General features: G+C 35.9%; 1 protein-coding gene across 11 annotated transcripts in view; it reads left to right on the forward strand.

Annotated features, from left to right (window-relative positions):
• The window catches only part of MYCBP2 (MYC binding protein 2), a 271,236-nt gene that overhangs the window by 111,295 nt on the left and 137,295 nt on the right, over positions 1 to 22,646 (forward strand). For all 11 annotated transcript variants that reach the window (XM_064585965.1, XM_064585966.1, XM_064585967.1 and 8 more), the window contains 8 exons: positions 4,695 to 4,899; positions 5,502 to 5,655; positions 12,054 to 12,226; positions 13,312 to 13,437; positions 13,529 to 13,656; positions 18,648 to 18,739; positions 20,738 to 20,872; positions 22,242 to 22,325. In XM_064585965.1, the coding sequence (XP_064442035.1) occupies positions 4,695 to 4,899; positions 5,502 to 5,655; positions 12,054 to 12,226; positions 13,312 to 13,437; positions 13,529 to 13,656; positions 18,648 to 18,739; positions 20,738 to 20,872; positions 22,242 to 22,325 (1,097 nt within the window). The remainder of the gene's footprint in view (positions 1 to 4,694; positions 4,900 to 5,501; positions 5,656 to 12,053; positions 12,227 to 13,311; positions 13,438 to 13,528; positions 13,657 to 18,647; positions 18,740 to 20,737; positions 20,873 to 22,241; positions 22,326 to 22,646) is intronic.

Below are 22,646 nucleotides of genomic sequence, written 5' to 3' on the forward strand. Positions count from 1 at the left end.
ACCCCCCACCTATATACTCTTGAACCAGCTTCACCTATTGGTATCATTTTGATTTGCTTTATCACTTGCACATGCGTGCTCTTGTTCTCTCTTAAGCACTGTGTGTGTGTGTGTGTGTGTAAAACATATTTTTTTCCTGAATCCTTTAAGAATAACTGCATATATTATGATCCTTTATTCCTGAATACTTCAGTTTGTGTTTTTTTTGATTGATCCAATAATTATTTTTTGGCATTTTTTGTCTCCTCCAATCTAAGATCAGGTATTGCATCTGATTGTCATGTCTCTTTAGTCTCCTTTAATCTGTACCATTTCCACACCTTTTCTTTGTCTATTATGACATTGACATTTTTGAAGAGTATGGTACTTTGTCTTTTTTTAAATAAAATGGTCCTCATTTTTGTTTCTGTGATATTTCCTCATGTTTAGATTCAGGTTGGGTATTCCAGGCCAAAATACTATGTAAGTGATGTTGTGTTCTCCTCAGGCATCACATCTGAAGGCACAAAATGCCCATCTGGAAAATGTCTGATTTTTCTAATGCATAATTAGTATTTTTTCTCTTGAAACTAATAAGCAGTTTATGGATTGACTTTTTTAATAAGACAGTTTTAAGGTACCTGCTTCTCATATAATTTCCCCCTAGATTTAGGTTCCCATTCTTGCCTAAACCAGTCTTTACTATTAATGACTGCAAAATGAAGATTTTCTAACTCCAGCACCCGCTCACATTTAACAGTTGGCCCTTTGCATTTTATTGTAAGCTGGAGCCCTTCTTTCTCATTTGGTGTGTTTGGTACAGATCCATGTATTTTTATTTTCCTCATTACTGTCCATAATTATTTGGTTGTGTAGATTGTCTCAGATTTCATGGATCAGAATCCCTTTGAGCTGGCTCCTGTGTTCTTATTACATGCCCCTTCATTTTGGGGGCACTTCCTTACTTCCTGGCATAACAAGTTGTTTCAGGCTTCTCTGTGTCAGTCCTAGAATCAGCCGTTTCTCCAAGAACATGGGTTCTTTTTAGTGGGGAATAGTTTTAGACACCAATTGAGCACTGAGTGTATTCATTGCAGTGGGGTGTCTTTTTTTTTTTTTTTTTTTAAGATTTTATTTATTTATTTGAGAGAGAGAATGAGATAGAGAGAGCATGAGAGGGGGGAGGGTCAGAGGGAGAAGCAGACTCCCTGCTGAGCAGGGAGCCCGATGTGGGACTCGATCCCGGGACTCCAGGATCATGACCCGAGCCGAAGGCAGTCGCTTAACCAACTGAGCCACCCAGGCGCCCCAGTGGGGTGTCTTTATATCCCCAGTACACATATGTATGCATACCTGTAGGTATTTTAGAAATCATAAGCCCACACCAGTACCTCTACTTCCAATCTATCCCCACAGGGGTCTTTCTTATCTTGACCCATTCCATGTTTGTTTCCTTTCTTCCACAATAAGAATTCTGGCTTCTAACAATATGAGTACTTATTTCTCATTCACTCAGTCCTGAAATATGGGTAAAATAGTTTTATATTGCTTTTCCCACACCACTATAAAAACAAACTCACTAAAAGGAGTTCAGGATTTGTCTGTCACTCTCGCTCTTGCCCCCTTTCACCTGTGTCCTTCCCCACAGCTGACGGCATATAGTCAGATACTGTGTTCATAAGTTATTTGGGTGCTCTCCCCCACCCCATTTCAGTGGAATTATGTTATTCCTTTGGAATAGAGTTGGATTCATCCGTTTCAGTTTGCCTTTTTTTTTAATTTTAAAAAAACTTTAGTTAATAGTCATAAGAATAGGTACAAATAACAGATTCTTCGTGAAGAACAGCTACAACCAGTGACCACCCTTCTTCCCCTTGTCCCTGAAAACAAGCACTTTTACAGGTCTGTTTGTCTCACCCTGTCCTGGGTCAGGGGGTCATCTCTGTAAAGTGAGTAAGATCTAATGTCAGGGGTTGGGGGAGAGAGATGCCCTTTCGGCACAGAGATAACTTTGGCCTGGAACAGTGAATGAGACTCCCTACTGTTGCCAAAGGGAGGGCAGATTCAGAGGACTGTTACACAATGGTGTTCCTCTTCTCCCTGTGGTAACAGACTTCCTAGCCATTCCGGGGAAGACACTGGTTAAAATGCTGACGCCTGGCATGTCCTGTCTTCTTTGAGCTCTCAGACTTCTAAGGAAAGGGGCTTCTGGTCCAGTGCACTGTTTCAGCTTTTAGTTTTAGGATCCCTCCTTCATGTCCTTAGATATAATTATATTTCTTTGAATATGTAGAACATTAATATGTTTCCAGAAGTTAAAAGTTACACAAAAATAGCGTACTCAGTCAAGTGTCATCTCCTCCCATATCCCCTTTACTCCATGCTTGTAAGTAATGAACTTCGTTGTTTTCCAGTTTATACTTCCTCTTTGTATTGTATAGATACAGGTATGTGTGTATATATGTACACACATACAATTTCCCTTTATTTTTCAAAAGGTAGCATTTTATATATGCTCTTCTGCACTTTGCCCTTATCACTTTACTGTATCTCCTAGAAATCATTCTGTGATAGTTCGTAGAGATCTTCCTTATTCTTTTTTTTATATCTGCATAGTACCCTTGTGCATATATACTCTAGGTTATTCAGTTTCTTATGCGTGGACATACTTTCCAATATTTTGCAAGTACTTTCCAATATTTTGCAATGAAAGCAATAAATACTGTTAGAGGTGTACCTTTGAGGTAAATTTCTAGAAGTAAGATGTCTGGGTTGAAGGTTAGTGCCTATGCAGTTTTGTGGGATATTAACAATTCCCTTTATTTTTGCATTCTCACCAGCAATGGTTGAAAATGCCTGTTTCTCCACAGACTTGTCCACAGAATATGCTGTCATACCTTTTAATTTGTGTCAGTCTCATGGGTGAGAAATGGTCCTGCACACTTTGAATCCTTTTTCCTGTAGCTGGTGCTGTGAACCTTCATTTCATATTTGACGTTAAGGGTTAGATTTTCTCTTTGGGAGATGATTTTACCAGTGCTTCTTCTAAGTCCTCCATACTCCACTGTTCTCCTTCATAAGCCACCCTTTTGCACTCTTCACTCCCTCTAGCTTGCAGTGGCAGGTCCAGGGTGAAGACTGTTGGAATTTGGTTTCTTCCTCTGGTTACAGGTGACTTAAAGGTCATCGGATCTGCTGTTTCCTAAACTGCTGAAGGCTTGAGTCATGCGTGGTTTTCTTTGCCCTGTGTGTGGGTTTTGTGTTGTTTTGGGGAAGAATGTGAATGGCAATATTTGAAATCAGACAGCCATTTTTGTCCTCTACCTGCAGAAGTCCTATTGTGAACTTTTATGAATTTAACTATGGCTTATGTATAACCACATTCTGAATCCCGTGGTGCTGTCCAGTCATCTGTTGTATTTTTGTACTGCTTTTCTGTACATTAGTTGGTTGATAGTAAGGGAATAAATATTTATTTCAGTAGTCAGTGACAAATAGAATTATTTTTCTTCTAAAAGCATAATATATCCTTGAATATGACATACTTTGCTCACTGTTCACATTTTTTATGCTTTTTTTTTTTTGTCAAAAAATAAGGATAGACATTGAAAGAAGCTGAGAATTAACATATTAACATCGAAATTTTGGGCTTCTTCTCTGTTTGTGTGGTTTCCACATTTTTCCTCCCCTGGTTCAGCCCAGTGCTTAAAGCTCTGTTGCTTTTGCAGTCACTTTGTGGCTATATTTTCTTGCTGTGGTATTGAAGGAGGGATAGAATACCCTAGAAACCCGATAGTTGGGTGAGAATTAACCAGGCTATTTGCAGTGCTCCAGTGTTCTTCAGGTTTTTTGCTAATGATTTCTCATTCCTAGGACTTGCAGATGACCCTAGATGCCATGAGACAGCATTTTCCACCCTCCAGAGGGCTTTTGGAAGGGGAGTGCTTTGGGGGGAGGGCAAACTCCTGAACCAGGGGTGGATGTATGTTTACCCATCCACCATCAGCCTTCTTTTATAGCTACTACTAGCTTAGTAATGAGAGACTTTCTGTTGTTTTTTAAATTAAACTCTTACCTAACCTACTACCTATAGACAGCCATAGTTTTTAAGTGAGTTAACAATTATTTACTTAAGATATCATACCTTACCATTGGTTATGCTGTTTATCTTGAAACATAAATAATTTAGTAACACATGATCATGTGTAAAAAATGTAATTTTCTAATTGTATTCACAGTTGTAGTATTCATTATTTTGGCCTTTACCCAAATATTTTCAGACTGTGTGATTTTAGTAGTGACTTTCTATCATCTTAAGTACTATCAACTTAAAATATCAAAGTGATTTTTTTAAAATAACAATTTGTAATGCTAATTTTTTAACATATTGTGTATTATACTTTTAAATGTAGGTGAAGACAGTATTTCAGGGTGATTTCTTGGATGGAAAAATTTTTCAGCTTTATTGTTATTTTTAATAATACACTTGGTGGTTTATTAGAAAGAGCGTTCCTAAGAATAATAGAAATTATTTTATTCCTTTACAAATTTTGGTCTAAATGTCACATGAATTCATTAATTAAAAAAAAGTACTAACGGTTGATAAAGAATAATTTCTCATAGAGCAGTTTTTGTCTCCTGTCTTCTTAACTTTATAAAAAATTATTGATTGTTTATCTAGTAATGTTGTTAATATGGTTTATTTAATCTTTTAGAAAGGACAACTGGGTAGACCAATTTTGGATGTGCCATATTGGAATGCAAAACCAGCTCCCATGCCTAACATTGGATCAAAGTATGGAAGAAAGGCTACCTGGATAGGTGCAAGTGGGGACCAGACCTTCTTACGCATTGATGAAGCACTTATTAATTCTCACGTGCTGGCAACATCAGAAATTTTTGCCAGTAAACACATAATAGGTAATACCCCCAAACAGACGTTCTTCCCAAAATCTTTGTTGTGATTGACAGTAAATGGTTCATCTTTACCTATCATGAGATAGATAATCTTAGAGCTTTTTGTTTTCTTTCTCTTTGAAGAAATTTTAAAGAAGCTTCTAAATGTCTGTGTTTATGTGAGTATTTATAAGCTAGAGAGTGGTGGAAACATGAGCCAAATTGTAATAGGATAAAACCGGTATTGGAAGGAGGAATTTTTCTGTATTGGTTCTTGTTAAATAAGTGGTAGAAATTAATTTTTATGAAAGGTAACTTAAGTCAAACTTTGAAGTTCCATCTATAGGTATCAATCTATACTTGTGTCTGTGATATCATAAATAATTATATACTGGAGTGATAGAGTATAGAAATTAAGAGCTTGTGTTGTGGATTTAGACAGCCTGAGGTTTTGGTACTAATTCTATTACTTAAAAGTTTTTAATTAATCTATTGAAGTGTCAGTTTCTTCATCTGTAAAATGGTTGTAATAATAGTACTTCCCTTATAAATAATACTTATCTTCTAAGCTGAGGCATTATAAAAAGGTAATGCATTTTTAAGATGGATAAATATCTTTCCCCAAGGCTTGGTACCTGCTTCTATATCAGAACCTCCTCCATTTAAATGTCTTCTGATAAATAAAGTGGATGGGAGTTGTAAAACTTTTAATGACTCTGAACAAGAGGACCTGCAAGGATTTGGTGTGTGTCTTGATCCTGTGTATGATGTCATTTGGAGGTAAGCTCTGTTTATAAAATGGAGTAGTAAATAAGTTCTGATCAAATTATACTCTTGTGTTGATATAAAATTCATGTATAAGGCAGAGCTTTTATACATGAGAACTCTCTTTTTTAACTGTGCTTCCCAGGACCTTTGCAGTAAAAGCACGTGTTCTGAGCCAGGCTGCCTCGGATTATCCCAGATCCACAGTATGCTTTCTGTGTCACCTTGGAATGTTTACTTTAACTCTATGTGCTTTACTTCTCTCATTTAAATATTTGGGGTAATAATAGTACCTACCTCATAAATTGTTATGAAGAGTGAAGAATTTAGAGCAGAGGTACATGGTAGGTGCTACTGGGGGCACCTGGGTGGCTCAGTCGTTAAGCGTCTGCCTTTGGCTCAGGTCATGATCCCAGGGTCCTGGGATCGAGCCCCGCATCGGGCTCCCTGCTCGGCGGGAAGCCTGCTTCTCCCTCTCCCACTCCCCCTGCTTGTGTTCCCTCTCTCACTGTGTCTCTCTTTGTCAAATAAATAAATAAAATCTTAAAAAAAAAGAACTGTTTGCTGCTGTCATATTAAGCAGTTATACTTTCAAGAGGTGATAATTATTTTTGATCTGTCAGCAATCCTGTCTAAATTGTATAGAACTCATTCTATTTTCTTGTTTCCATATATCGAATTATTACCAACTATGTAGAAGAAATTGTGCCAAAGAAAATACAGAATAATTAAGATAAATGCCCTTTATGAATGTACGTATATTGGTAGAGAAATGTAGAAATGTATAATATTGCCAAACTGTAGAAACTATAAAAATGTAGAGAATGGATACAGGTACACTAGAGACTCAAATTATGTTGTATTTGCTTAAAATTGATTATGGTGCTTTGTATACATAATGAGTAAAGAAAATTGTTGTCCTCAGCATTTCTAGCTTTGAATACTAGTAGGAGGTGTCCCCTGCATCACCAGATTGACTCATCACAGGACTTACCTTTTTCTTTTTTTTTCTTTTCCCCTCTTGCATTGTTTATTTGGCCAACCTCAGTGGACAGGAATTAGATAAATTGAAAGGTTTAACTGGCACCAATGAGGAAAGGGAAAAGACTTTTTTGTCTTCTTCCTCTGCCCATGACTACTTTCATTTCTGTCAGCCAGCCAGGGCTTAAGAAGCCATGTTTTCTCTCAGTCCTAAGGCTGCATTCAGAGTGAAGGAATTACAGTGCTTCCCGGGTTGCTGACCAGCCTACTGTCTTACTTGGGCATTTTGTGAGAAGGCCTGGAAGCCAGAATTGATTGAGTTTTCAATTTCAATTTCCATAGCAGCATTCCACAGGATAGATTAGATAACGAGAGACTAGAGGTGAGTAGTCTTACAGTAATTCTTATGAAGACATGAGGTACTAAGAACCAAAATTGGAGTGGTCACAGTGGGATAGCGTGGAGGAGATAGAAAGGCACAAAGACAGACTAGTCATTAGTTATTGACTGATTACAAGTCTGTATAGAAGAGACTTAGTTACCAAAGAGCAAGCTCTGGTTTGGACTTAGGTTTAAGTTGATGTTTTATTTCCTATAATCTTTATATGTTTTATCTTCAAATGAAAGAAATTTACATTAACAAAATAAAAATCAACAGTGGAGACTTTGTTTATGGATACATTCACTAAATTAGAAATGCATTCTTTAAATTAGTTACTAGCAGAACTGGATTCTAACAGTATAACTAGAGCTATTTCCCTGGAGTCTTAACAGAACTCCAGAACTCAGAAGTGTAGTGTGCAGTTAGTTGAGCCTTGCCTTTTTCACATATGGTGATAGTGATAGGAGAGATGATCTCAAATGCCTTGCCAGGTCCTTGAGTACTTACTCCCTTGTTCCAAAACAGAGATTAAAATTCTCCTCAAATGTTTCACTAAACAGCTGGAAGGTGTTTTCTTGTAATCAGGATCAGAGTTTAATGCCATTATCCTGACTTCTGGCTGTTTTATGTCCTTTGTATTTTTCAGTGGGTACTTCTATTTTACAGTCCTCGTAGATGCTGCAGGTTCAGTAGTAGCTCAGTTTTACTTTCCTTCCGGGTGGAGTTGGCTTCCTTTTGTATTCTTAACAGCTAACTTTTCCTGAGTAATTAGAAACTTAGCATCTGTAAAAAGCAGATAAATGTTAAGAATAGCAATTTTATTTCACACTTCAAAATTTATACATAAATATGTGTTGTTACTTTTTTAACAGCAAAGCAAAACTTGAATTGTGTGGTCCTTCTTCAGATGTTTTTCTTTCCCCATAAAAATCCTATTAACCTTCTCTATGGGTCACAGGTATTAAGTTTGGTTTATATTGTCTTGACACTTTTTTAAAATGCATGTGTTTTTTAAATACATACAAGAATATATTCATTTTAAAAGCGAGGGGATTTTTTTGCTAAATGACAAAGCAAAAAGTAGATTTTCCCAAGTCAGTACAGTTAAGAACTGCTTTGTTATTAAAACTGTATAGAATTCTGTAGTCTGGATAAACTAAAATATACTTAACTATTTCCCTATTGATGAACATTTTAGATTACTTTTTAATGTTTCGGTATTACCTATATTGCCAGAGTGAACACACAAACACATGTGTGTATATACACACACAGTTTGTACTCATGGGAGTGTATTCCCACAAGATAACTTTCAAGAAGTGGAATTGCTGAGTCAAAAGATTGGCTCATAGAATTGTGATATATACTGCCAAATTGTCCTTCAGTACTCTCTCACCAACTGCTATGAGAATCCATATTTTCCCATACTGTCAGCATCAGTATACAGTACTACTATTATTTTTAATTTTTGCTATTTTAATTTTAGTCAGTAAATATTAAATAGATACTATATGATAAGCAAAAATTGATACAAGTAAATAAGATACATATAAGATTCCCTTGCTCTTAGGGAAGTTGTCTTTTTTATTAAACAGAGATATAGACCATATGAAAGTGAATAAATAATACTCTTTATAGATCTTACTCAGCATCATTAAGGAAAAAGGGATTGCTGTGATTAACAGCAGTGACCTATCTTCTATTCAATGGAGACTGTATAAGTTAAGACCTTAAAGTATAAGAAAGAAAGAACCAAGTATTTGAAGAGTTAGGGGAAGTTTTCTGAGCCGGGAGAGCTTAGTAGACCCAAATACTTTGGTGCAAGAGCCTGGTTGTGTTTTAGGAATTTGAAGAAAGCCAGTGTGGTTAAAGCATAGTGAGTGAGGGCATGAAATAAATTCAAAGGGGGTAGGCAAGGCCAGGACATGCAGGACTTTGTAGGCTAGATTAAGGAAATAGAATTTTCTTCAAGGGGCGTCTGGGTGGCTCAGTCTTTAAGCGTCTGCCTTCGGCTCAGGTCATGATCCCAGGGTTAGTGAAATTCAGCTAAAGACAAGCAAAACAAGATCAGTTTCATCTCAGAATTAGCAGAAACAATACAAATTATGTATGTATGAAATGTTTAAAAAATAAAAGATGAAATTGAGGAAGCAAAAGAAACTCATAATGAGACTCAAAATGATGAGCCATATTTGAAAAATAACCAAGCAAAACTTTTATAAATGAAGAACAGTTATTTACACAAATGCATGAGTAGACCAGATTTGAAGAGTTGAGAGGAAATTACACAAAAGGACACAGAGACAAGAATATAAAAAATATGAAAGATATTTGAAGAATATAATGAAAAGATCTAATAGACATCCAAGAAGGAAATTTTAGAGATTAAAGAAAATAGAGGAGAAACAATACTTGAGGAGATAATGCCTAAGAATTTTCCAGAACCAAAAATAAAAAGATTTAAATTCACAAATATTAGAAATTATGTGTTTCCATTATTTGCAATCAGGAGAATGATAGTGAAATTACAGAACACTAAAGCCCAAGAGAAAAATCTTAAAAGCAACCAGAGAGAAATAAATAATATCATACAAAAAAAAACTCAATTAGATTAAATTAAAAAGCAATAGTACAGTTATATTAATGCTACTAACTATAGCAGGTACTTTAATAGAATTTATTCTGTGCCAAGTATTATTTTTGTTTAAAATTAAAAAAAAATTAAATAACTTTTTAATTTTAATTGTGCTAAAAAACATAAAATGTAACCATTTCTAAGTGTACAATTCAGCAGTGTTAAGTATACTCACACTGTTGTATGGTAGACTTCCAGAAGTATTTTCATCTTGCAAAACTGAAACTCTGTACCAAAGAACAACTCTCCATTTCTCCCTCCCTCCAGCCCGTCGCAGACACCATTCTACTGTCTGTGAATTTGACTACTTTTGATATATAAGTACAATCATACAGTACTAGTCTTTTTTGTGACTAGCTTATTTCACTTAGCATCATGTCCTCAAGATTCATTCACATTGCAGCCTGTGACAGAATTCTTTGCTTTTTAAGGCTGAATAACATTCAGTGTTTCTACCGTACTTTATTTATCCACTCATCCATCCATGGATGCTTAAGTTGCTTCCACCTCTTGGCTATTGTGGATAATGCTGCTATGATTGTGAGTGTGCAAATATCACTTCAAGATTCTCCTTTCAGGGGCACCTGGGTGGCTCAGTCATTAAGCGTCTGCCTTCGGCTCAGGTCATGATCCCAGGGTCCTGGGATCGAGCCCCACATTGGGCTCCCTGCTCCGCGGGAAGCCTGCTTCTCCCTCTCCCTCTCCCACTCGCCCTGCTTGTGTTCCCTCTCTCGCTGTCTCTCTCTGTCAAAATAAATAAATAAAATCTTAAAAAAAAAAAAAAAAAAGATTCTCCTTTCAGTTCTTTTGGATATATACCAAAGATTTGGATTTAAATCTTTTTTTTTTTTTTTAAGATTTTATTTATTTATTTGACAGAGCGAGAGATAGCGAGAGCAGGAATACAAGCAGGGGGAGTGGGAGAGGGAGAAGCAGGCTTCCTGCCGAGCAGGGAGCCCGATGCGGGACTCGATCCCAGGACCCTGGGATCATGACCTGAGCCGAAGGCAGACACTTAACGACTGAGCCACCCAGGCGCCCCCAAAGATTTGGATTTAATTGCTCTTATATTTAATAAATTTGGATCATCAAGCACCATTGATTGAGAAGACCATTCTTAATAAATGAATCTGAATGCTAGCTGTATCTGACACAAATCAGATTTTCAAAATAATCACTGTTTTCTGTGTAGGCATACCAGTTAATGAAAAAATGAGGATTTTGCTCTTCCTTCCTGTCTAATCTCGTACTTAACGCTTTAGGAGCTATGTATAAAATTATCCATAGCAGCATTTTTTTTGTAATGGAAAATAGAGTGGTTTTGATTTTTTTGCTATCAGTAATAGAATGGACAAATAGTTGTAATGTAGTCACATGAGCTATTAATATTTTACAACAACAAGAATAAATGAACTTACAGTCATATACCACTGTAAAAATACATTGTTAAGAATATTCTGTTGTTTGAAGAAAGCTAACCACAGAAGAACACATGGTGTATCCTGTTCATGTACAATTCAAAATGTGAAATTTAAGTAATATACAATTTTGATATAAACATATGAAAAATCATAAAAGCAAGAGAATGATAAACTTTTAAAATTCCAGGTAATTGCTACTTTTGAAGGAAAGGGGAAGAAATTAGGTAGGGAAGGAGAGTGGGTAGGGAAGGAGAGCCAAGGTACTTAAAAGATAATGGTAATATTCTTTTTACTAGTGCACATTATACCATTATTATTCATACCTCATATTGAAAATATTTTGTTACTCTTCTTTTGTATGTACTCTGTAGTTGATAAAAACAACTTTTCCAAAAAGAATTTATAGCAAAAAAAAAAGTGGTAAAGAAGTAGAGGCAGCTTTTTGAGAATTATTTATGGAAGAGATAAGAGAAATGAGGTAATGGTTGGAGGGTATTGTGGGTCCCTTAGGGGTTACTGTTTATGAGTGTTTGAATATCTACGTACCCTTTACTTGTGCTTCCTTTCTGAAAACCGCATTCCAGGTCTTTTGCCCATTTTTGATACTGGGTTGATTGTCTCTTACTGGTTGCAGGAGCTCATATATATTGTAGATACTTTGTTTTGTCTCATATGTATGTGTCACCTATTTTCTTTCAACTTGCCCTTTGTCTTTAAATGTTATTTATGGAGTTTTTGTTGTGCAGAAGCTTCATATATGGATGCATCATGTTTTCCGTTGCTCTGTTACTCGTAACGTTTCGTGATCTGTAGAACTGTTTCATTCAAATTATTTCACTTCTAGTGACCAATAATTTTATTTATATATTTAACTCCGAGAAAATAATGAACTACATTTTGTCCTCTTTAAGCTGACTATATTCTCTTTGTATCAATTGTACTTTAGAAATTTAGAAACTGTATGTTGAAGTGCTGTGATTATTCTTTCTTGAAGGTTTCGACCAAATACTAGAGAACTGTGGTGTTACAATGCAGTGGTTGCTGATGCCAGACTTCCTTCTTCAGCAGACATGCAATCCAGATGTAGTATTCTCAGTCCTGAACTTGCCTTACCTGCAGGATCAAGGGCTCTCACCACCCGATCTCATGCAGCTTTGCACATTCTAGGTAGGCTTGCTCTTTTGATGATCAGCTAATTTTCATTAATATGTGCTGAGAACTTTTTTGAGAGAATATTTAGGTTTGTGTTTCATTTTCTCTTGTGTGTTAAACAACAACATGCTAGGTGCAATATAAGTTAAACCCTCTAACTTTAAGAGGTTTGTCCATCCCCCAAACACCAATATATCAGACTTGAACCAACATAATTCATATATGCCCAAATATAAAGCATTCCTGAATATAATTCTAGCAGGCAGATTTTTCTTAATATTTTTGTTCGGCTTAAATATATAAACTTTAGAGATGCAGTTAGAATATTCAGATGTATAATTATAATACTTAATTTGCATACTTTATTTTAAAATAACAAATTCTATAAAATATATTTATGTAATTATGAATTTTATACATATTACTTCTGTCTCTTATATAACACAGTTTTCCACAGTACATCAACTTCACTTCTATTTAATTTATAATACAGCATTTTTTCAGAATATATATATATATTCTTTTCGTAGAAATTTTACACCAGTCCACGTAACTACTTATTTTATTGCTTTTAAAAAGGATCCTTAAAAAGACTCATTCATGCTTATCTAAAATTCGCAGTTGTGAAATCATGTTCCTAAGTATAATTACTAGATCATACATATAATTCCTTGCTTCTTTTTTCTCAAATTTTATCTGGTAATCATTGTAAACATCCAGAACTCGCATTGATTAAGGTTCTCTCAGGCTGCTATGTCTTCCTCATATAGAACTTTAAGAATCTAGATGTAACTCAGGGTTTCATAAAAGGAAGAACCCTGTAAAGGCTCAAAGATTGAGGGATTCCAACTTTTCAAAGATAAAGCTTTTTGTAAAACATTGACATATAGAATGTGTTTAAATATGATAATTACCCAAACAGAGGGGAATTCTTATTGGTTGTCGGTGTTCTTTCGTGAAACATTGTTTAAAGCTTGGAATACATTTATTGGCACACTCAGAGTTTATTATTTTAATTTATCCCCTACAGCATCTCATACCATCAATATAGTGGGTTTAATTTCAAGGAGTTGAATTTTTGTTTGTTTGTTTGTTTTTAGGTTGCCTTGATACCTTAGCAACTATGCAGGATTTAAAAATGGGTGTTGCAAGTACAGAGGAGGAGACTCAAGCAGTAATGAAGGTTTATTCCAAAGAAGATTATAGTGTAGTAAACAGGTTTGAAAGTATGTATATTTATGTCTAGGAAATATTGGCATATAAGTGAAATATATATATAGCTATTTTACAACATAAATTATTATTTGTATCTTTTAGGTCATGGAGGGGGCTGGGGTTACTCTGCTCATTCAGTAGAAGCTATACGTTTTAGTGCTGACACTGATATTTTACTTGGTGGCCTTGGTTTGTTTGGAGGTAGAGGAGAATATACTGCTAAAATTAAGGTAAGCAGTTTGTTGACACTGTTGCCCTTTTTTGTTTGAAGATGTTGGTTTTGACTTAGTTTATGATTTTATCTATATAATATATAATAAAAAAGGACTTGAGGAAACACTGCTAAAATGTAATGCAATAATACTAAATCTATTGACTCATTAGAAAATCAAAAGTCAAGATGGGAGGAAATGAATAGAGAGTGATTTCTTAATAATTTTAGGCTGAAAAAGACTAGTTCATCTCAATCCTTTGTGCTGAGCTTCCTAGTGGTCTAGGAATAGCAGGACATTTTGATATGCCTCCTTTCTGTTAGCCACTTTAATGATGGGGGCACAGCTGTTTTGATGCAGGGACATTTTGATGTAGCTTTAAAAGTTTTTAGCGTTTTTGATGCCAAATACTGTGTAAACAGACATGATCACCCTAAGACGGGGACTGGGGATGAAGTGAGAGATGGAATATGGGGTATGGATTTCATCGGATAGACAAAATAAAAATAATCAAAAGTCCTGAGTTAATTATACCTGTTCATCTGAGAAAGGGTCTGCAGTTATTCCAAGCAAAGGATGTGCTCATTCTTTGAAAATTCACTAATAGCTTAAATGTTCCACTTCTCAAATTAATCTGATTTTACCTTTAAGTAAAAGAGAGGGGTGCCTCTGTGGCTCAGTTGGTTAAATGTCTCTCTGACTCTTGGTTTTGGCTCAGGTCATGATCTCAGGGTCCTGAGATCGAGCCCCAAATTGGGCTCCGCACTGGGGATGGAGCCCGCTTAAGATTCTCTCTCTCCCACTCCTTCTGCCCCAACCTCCCCACCCCTGCTCACACATGTAAGCTCATGCTCTCTCTCTCTCTCCAAAAAAAAACTAAAAATAAAAATAATTAAAAATAATTTTAAAATAAGGTAAGAGAGGAAACTATAGTTTGTGCCTTAATTTCAGTAGCAGGCTTCATTAGAAATTCTAATTAAATGCTGTCTGTTTAGGAGATCTTTTCTTACTTCTCTCAGTGGTTTTTAAAACTTATATGTTAAAACTCCCTTACTGTGATGGTTTTTGAGGACACTTCCCATAGAGGCCCAACCAGAACCGACAAACTTTTAAAAAATATTTGCTTCTAGGTACATATATAGAAAGAGAGAGAGAGAGAGAAAGGAAGGAAGGGAAAGAAAGAAAAGGGAATATAAAACAGTTTTGGTTTTTGGCTTAGAGCAACTGCTTTCAAAGGGTTACTTGAAGATGTCTTGATTTGAAGTCAAGATAGAGAAGCAAACTCAATGATACAGTGCTAGTTGGCAATGTCTAGTAAGTTTATCGAGAAGATACATTTTTTTTTCTGTTCCTGAAAGGTTTATCTCCGGGTTATCTACGGGTTATCTCCCGTAGTTGTGGTATAGAAGTATATAGGCCTTCCACAATGCTGTTTTTAAATTAGTTGTCATTTTTTTTTTCCAAGTCTCAAATCCTCTTTTACTCCTCCCATTCCTTGAAAGTGAACTTGCCTTTGAAATTCAGTTATTGGGGCACCTGGGTGGCTCAGTCGGTTAAGCGTCTGCCTTGGGCTCAAGTCATGATCTCAGGGTCCTGGGATCGAGCCCCGCATTGGGCTCCTTGCTCAGCGGGAAGCCTGCTCTCCCCCAGCTCATGCACTCTCTCTCACAAAAATAAATAAATAAAATCGTTTAAAAAGAAGATTCAGTTATTAATGAGTAGACTAAGGTTTTCCAACAGAAGTCTTTTTTTTTTTTGCCTCCATTCACCTCTTTCAGGTACACGTTTTTTTTTCTGGCAGTAAATCTCTTTTTTTGTTGTTTTGTTTTCATATCTCTGGTTGTTTCTTCTCTTCTGTAGGTTTGTCCTCTTCTACCAGGCCACTCAGTGTTGGAGTTCTTCTAGGCTCAGCCCTAGCCCCTATTTCTTCACTCTATATTTTCTCCTAAACATTCTCTTCTAAGCCTGAAGTTTAAATAGCTGTCAGCATACCATAATGCCCAAATTTAGATCTCCAGCTCAGACTTCTTCTTTGACCCATTTCCATGTAAGTGCTTTAAAGGCATGACAGTTGTTGGTCTTTATATTGCGACTGAATTCATGGTCTTTCCCCAAGATGTGGCTCTCTTCCAGTGGTTCTTCTCTTGAATAGTACCATCCACCATATGCTTGTTACCCTAAGGCAGAAACCTAGACCTCTTTCTTGATTGGGGCGGGGGGTGGGGGGGTCCCCTTTTATCTCTTTCCTCCTGCTACGAGACTCTCCCACTACTAACTACCCTGGGCAAAGGTACTTGTGTACTTGTCTTGGACTAGCCACCTAGTTGGACTCTGTACATATTCTTAACTTTCTATACTTTCTCTTTCCATTCTCTCTCTTCCCATTCCTTCTTGAACCTACTCTAATCAGGTTTTTGCCCCACCCACTCTACCAAAACTGCTCTTATCAAGGATGTGAGTGATTTCTGATTGCTGAAGCCAGTGGTCAAGTCTCAGTCCTCATCTTCTTTAACCAGTTGACCTAATTTAATCCTATCAACCCCTTCTTTTATATACTGTCTTCACTTGGCTCCCATAATACCACACTTGGTTTTCCTTCTGTCTCACTGACTGCTCTTCTAAGTCTCAGGCTGGTTACTCGTCATCTTCTGGACCTCTACGTGTTAGAGTGCCAGAACTCAGTCTTGGACACTTTTTAAATCTACTCATCCCCATAGTGATCCAGCCTTATGGCTTTAAGTATTTTTCTTCTTATTATTAAATCTCCAAAATCATATATACAGCTGCCTACTTCACTTCTCCACTTGGATAGCTAATAGGCATTTCGGATATAACATCTTCAACACTAGGCTTCTGGTCATCTCTCTATACCTGCTCTTCTCTTATTTTCTCCATCCCAGCTAACTGACCTAGAACAGAGTTAACCTTATTCTTCCAGCTGCTTAGGCCAAAAATCTTGGAGTCATCATTGCCTTCCCTCTGTCACACCCCACATCCCCTTCAGCAGCAAACACTATTGGCTACCCTCTGAAAATAAATCCAGGATTTAACCACTTCTGAAAACTGTCCCTGGTACCCAGTCATTCTCAACCACAGCCATTCTCACCTGGATTATGACAGTAGCCTCCCAGCTTGTGTTCTTCTTCTGTCATTGTTCCCTTTGGTCTATTCTCAGTACAGCAGAGAGATTTTTTTAATATGTACACCAGACTCTGCCACTCCTCTCTTCAGATTCCTGCAGTGTCTTCGTACATTAGATTAAAAGCCACAGGCCTTAGAAGAGCCCACAAAACACCAAAGAACTGAGTGCCATTATCATTCTGACCTTACATTATACTAGCTGCCTCACTCTAATCCAGCCACACTGGCCTGCTGTTGTTCCTCAGACAAACCAGGCATAGTCAAACCTTAGGACCTTTGCATTGGCTACTCCCTCTGACTACAGCTCTTTACCTCAATACCTGTGTGATCACTTCCTCATTATCTTCAGGTCTTGACTCTCTGGTGAACCTATTTAAAACTAAATCCTCTCCCTCACCCTCAAACTTATTTCCAGTAGCCCCCATTTTTTTGTTTGCATTGTTCATACCTGTATGCCAAGTGTCTAGAATTGTGCCTGGTAGTATTTGTTGAGAAGTATTTGTTGAACATAAGCAGGGGAGCCTGTATGTCATGCTACAAAGAAGGAAATGAGAAACCATTGAAGAATTTTAAATTAGAGAAGTATTCTAATCAGATACTCATTTTAAAAAGAGTACTAGGGGTCAGCTTTGTGGAGTATGGGCCAGAGCAAAGAGAGAATGGAGATAAGAAGACTGATGAGTTCTAGCTAGTAACAGTGAGCATGCTTGAACTGACAAGCTTTGGTACCAGCAGTAGAATAGATGTAGTGATGGCAGAAGGATACAGAAAAAAGGATTATTCCAGGTTTTTTATCTGAGTGAGTAGGTGACTGATAGTGCCATTAATCAGAACAGGGAAAGCAGGGGAGAGGGGAGTGAGTCCCTTTAGAGCTAGTGAGATCCAGCTGGTGGTGGGCGGTGGGTGGAGTGGGGTATGCAGTGACTGTTGAGAACAAGATCTGAGCTGGAGACAGGTTTTTAAATCATTAGCATATAATTGAAAAAATGAGATGTCTAGCATAGTAATTGTCCAGTAAGTTTTAATGCTCCCTTCTCTTCGTCCTTAGTGTTTTATCTGCCTTTTTTGTAGTTCACCTGTTACAATTCTCCAGAGAAATAAGAGTTTTTGTTATGTATTGGTCCATTTTTAAAGAAAAAAGATCTCTTCCTGATAATTCTCCTTCATTTTCATTTAATTTCATCACTTTTCCTCTTTGATATCTTCTGTCTTATCCTTATCCCACACTGTCTGGTCCTCCCCTTATTTTATAACCATTTTCTTTCATACTCTTCATCTCTTCTTTTCCCATGCAGTATTACCTTGAACTACTTTTTGTTACCTGTGTTTTTAAGGATCCTTATCTTCTGTTACTTCTCTGTCTCTCCATAGCTAACACTTCTGTAGCCTTTCTTTCTGGGTATTTTTCTAAGTGTTCCATAAGTATTACTTCACATAATTCTCACAATTACTACGAAGTAGGCACTGTTAGCATCCATCTTCCTTTTATGGATGAGGAAACTGGATCCCAGATCTCACAGATTGTAAGTGTGAAGCAAACTTCTTCCTCATTTGAAAGCTCACTTAGTTAAATGCATTGGTTGAGTTCTCTTAACTCCTTCACATGTTTATATTTGGTACAGAACAGCTTGGAGCATTTGCTCTAAATAGATGAATATATAAATAAGGAAAACTGAGAATATAAACCATAAGTTTCTTAATTCAAATATGTAGGTTTGTGTATTTAACATTAAAAAAGCAGGCATTCTGATTTTTACATTCTGCAGTGTCCAGCACATTATTGGAAACACCCAGAATCATAAACATATTATTCAGCAGGTTTGCATGACTGAGCGACTGGACATGATGTGTTTTTCTCCTTTCCCCAGCTGTTCGAATTGGGTCCTGATGGAGGAGATCATGAAACTGACGGAGACCTTCTTGCAGAGACTGACGTGTTGGCATATGACTGTGCTGCCAGGTAAAGATGCCCTCCTTACTCAGTCTCAACCTCACCTATGCTCACAGACGGGCTGTGAACAGTTCATTGTAACTGAAAAAACGTACGATTGCTCTTTTAAATAATCTGTGGTCAGATGCTTGAGGACTTAAGTTGTATATTACGTAAGGTACGGGTTGCACTTAACAGGGCTACACTAAAACTAATAGTATTTTCCATATTTGTATTTTATAAGACAAATTGTTTCTCCAGTGAAGATAACGTGAAAATATACATATATTTTGCACACTTTTGTTTTCATGCATCACTTAGAGAGCACCTACTGTGCTAGCTTTCTAATGATGTCCTACAGTTATCTACTACCTGTAGCATTGTATCTACAGTACCAAACAGTCAGAGGGCCATAATTCAGATCACTTGTGTGCCCTGACACCATGCCCGTAGTATGTGCTTGGTTATAACACACAGGGACGTGGCCCGCTTTTTACTAAACCTGTTAGGATAGTAGGTTTCCTGTTACCAGAATCTGGATGTTTATTTATAAAGCTTCATTAGAAGTATGAAGAGAATTAGCTTTTACCAGTCCTCTCTGTGTAATCCCAAGGATTATCTCCCAACACTGTGTTATGACAAGTTAGTGATTTGAATCAGGGGATATAATGATGAGAAAAAAAATAAATTGAACCTCATAATAGTAATAGTACACTATACTTCCCAGTAATAACTATGTTAAAACATTGTGTGTTATACATAAGCTTTTTGCTAGCGAAAATGTGTGTTTGCTAAAAATGGTAGTAAGGCATTAAGTTTGCTTTTAACAGATAAATACTTTTGAGAACAAAATTGTAAACCTAAAGAAAATTTTTACTATTTTTTCACTATGAACATTCACCAGTATCAGGAGATATTTTTTAGTTGTTTTTTTTATGTGATATACAAATGAAGATTAGGAAAATTTTAGGAAATTAGTTGATTAATTTTTAACAAAGCCTTAAGATGCCATTGTCACTTAGTGTTTATTTTTGAGCATATGATTATGAGTCAAAAAATATATTGTTTCACATATAGAGAATCATCTAGATTTTATTCATTTCCCTAATAACAAAGCCCAGGTTCCTAAGGCCAGCATTAAAGGACTTTAAAGTTATCTTTTACAACATCTTTTTTAACTTTCTACCTACTATTCTTTTTTATCTGTCTTAATGCTTTAACCTAACTGGACCCCTTGTCATTTTCAAGTCCTGTTTTGTACTTTTATACCTCTACAGTGCGTGAATTTGTTCCCTTCCTCAGATACCCTTAATTCTTTTCTCTACCCCAGCTATAACCACTATACTCTGTTACCTAAAACTTTATAACTTGTGTATATCTTTATCAGATCTCCTATTTATATACAAGCTTTCTCCTTCTATTTTAGTAAAATTTTTTGTGTAATTACTATGTGACAGGCACAGTTCCAAATACTTTATCTGAATTTCCTCAATCCTCAGAACAATCCTGTGATCTAGACATCATCTTCATCCCTATTTTCAGATGAATAAACTGAGTCGCAGAGAGGGTGTAATAACTTGCTCAAAGTTACACAACTAGCAAATCACGAAGCTGAGCCTTGAACTCAGGCCATCTGACTCCAGAACCATTTTATTAATATGCTTCCTCTCAAAACACTTTAAAACTAAAATTCAGAGTTTCATTTTCCAACTAAACTGGCATTTTTTTTTACCAATTAAAAAAATTTGTATTTTAATATGAGACCTTTATAATATTTAAGCAAGTTTTAGAATTCAGGGTGAGGAGTTCATCACCACGACACAAATGACTATTATTTCTATGTTCCTGTCCAGATTTTTTTATTTTTAATTTTTTTCAGACTTTTTAAAATAGAAGGTTTTTAATGATATTCAACAAGAATCTTACACAATGAATTTCATGTTTTGTTATAAAGGATTTAAAACAAATAAATATATGTAACAGGGAAGTGCAAAGGCATTGTCTTTGACTCACTAATTTTTCTCTCAGAGAAAAATATGCAATGATGTTTGATGAACCAGTTCTCTTGCAAGCTGGTTGGTGGTATGTAGCATGGGCTCGAGTGTCCGGACCCAGCAGTGACTGTGGATCTCATGGACAAGCTTCTATTACCACAGATGATGGGTAAGCAAAATGTTTAAGTATTACTTAAGCAACTCTCATTTTTGTTAGTGGAATATTGTTTTAGCAGCTCAGAGGTCTTCCAGGAGGATAAAAATGTCAGTAAGACTAGAACATAATGTGACTGCCAAACATTAAATTTATGCAGTCTCATGCCAGATTAAGGTCTAGACAGAACAGGGAGAGAATAGGACTGCTACTCTTTGCTCTTGTCATTTGTCATTTGTATGTATTCCTGGGTGTTATATCATTTAAGAACTTATTTCCAATTAGAAATTATATTAAGTGACAAGAAGATTGAGGAATTTGGAAACCATAAAAAAGAAACACTTGCTGTAAAATTTGACAGTGCTTATAAAAACGTTTATAAAAATTTCAGTTTTAGCAATATGAGATGGTACAGTTGTAATAAGATGTGGGGGAGATTTACTGTTTAAATTTCATATATGGAGTGCTTTTTAGTTTATAAAACACTTTCATATCTGTATTCTCATTTGATTCTCTCAACAATTTTGTGAAGCTGTTATTAGCTCTGTTTTCCACTTGGGAATAGAGAGACAGGAGGTGAAGTGATTTGCTGCACATCATATCACTGTTGTGTGGCAGGACCCAATCTGGACTGGAATTGCTTGACTCTAACTCTAATCTTCTTTATTCTCAGTACTCTGGATTAGTGTGTTTGAAAGGACCATTATTTTAGAAGAGAAATTTAATTTACTCCTTACTCTTCTTGAGCATAAACTATTTGAAATGAGTAGAAGTTATGTAATAGTATATTTCAGATAGTTTTGTTCAATTCATAACAGAGCTTACCAAAAACAGAACAGACTAATTAATGAGGAGAATTCTTTGTTCCTGAATGTTCAAGTAGAATGCCATAGAAAAACTAAGTCTGCTGTAAAGTATCCCTTTCAGACTTACTCTAAGATTGTGAGTTAGCACTGGGGAGACTGCCTTGATCCTGGACTGTGTGATTCCATATGCAGTTTATTGAACTATGGAATATCACAGCAGTTTGAAGCTAAAGCTTATCATGTGTGTGGTTGAACAGATTTTAAACTGTTTGTAAGTTGAAATATTTTGTTAAAAGCTTATTGTTCTGGTTAAAGTTGAGCTGGGGGTACTAAAAGGGGGCAGGACAGCTGCTTATCCAGGAGTTCATGATCAGGTTTAACTCCTTCATTTTATTCATTACGCCATTCAGAGCTTGAACCAAAATAAAAACAATTCCTTTTTACTTGTGTTTTCCTTAAAGAATGAATCTATCTTCATTAACATAAAATTTGAAAACACTATTGTCAAATTTCTTATTTTCTTTCATGGATCTTGAATCATGTTTTTTGGTATCATTGTTATTTTTTCTCTTTCTTAGGGTGGTTTTCCAATTTAAGAGTTCAAAGAAGTCAAATAATGGTACAGATGTTAATGCTGGTCAGATACCTCAATTATTATACAGGTATTTAGCATATTTATAGTTAATTAATAGATTTAGTCCCTTGTTATAATGATCTAGGATACTACAAAATATATGTGACATATGAAAGAAATTATTTGAAGCATTCAGCAAGTTATAATATACCAGTAGAAATACAGCTATTTTTAACAAAAGCACTTATTTTATATATTTTTAAACATCTTCTACATCAAGCTTAATTTTAAACTTTACCTCATGACTCAGATTATCTGTATTATGCCATTAACAGTATTTTAATAACTTATTTTTAAATCTGGATTTTCATACCCATTTCAAAATATTATAAAGTAATAAAAATTTGTC

This window comes from Mirounga angustirostris, unplaced genomic scaffold, assembly GCF_029215605.1.
Source record: "Mirounga angustirostris isolate CCGP_5_RB_7025 unplaced genomic scaffold, mMirAng1.0.hap1 SCAF_3, whole genome shotgun sequence".
NCBI lineage: Eukaryota > Metazoa > Chordata > Mammalia > Carnivora > Phocidae > Mirounga > Mirounga angustirostris.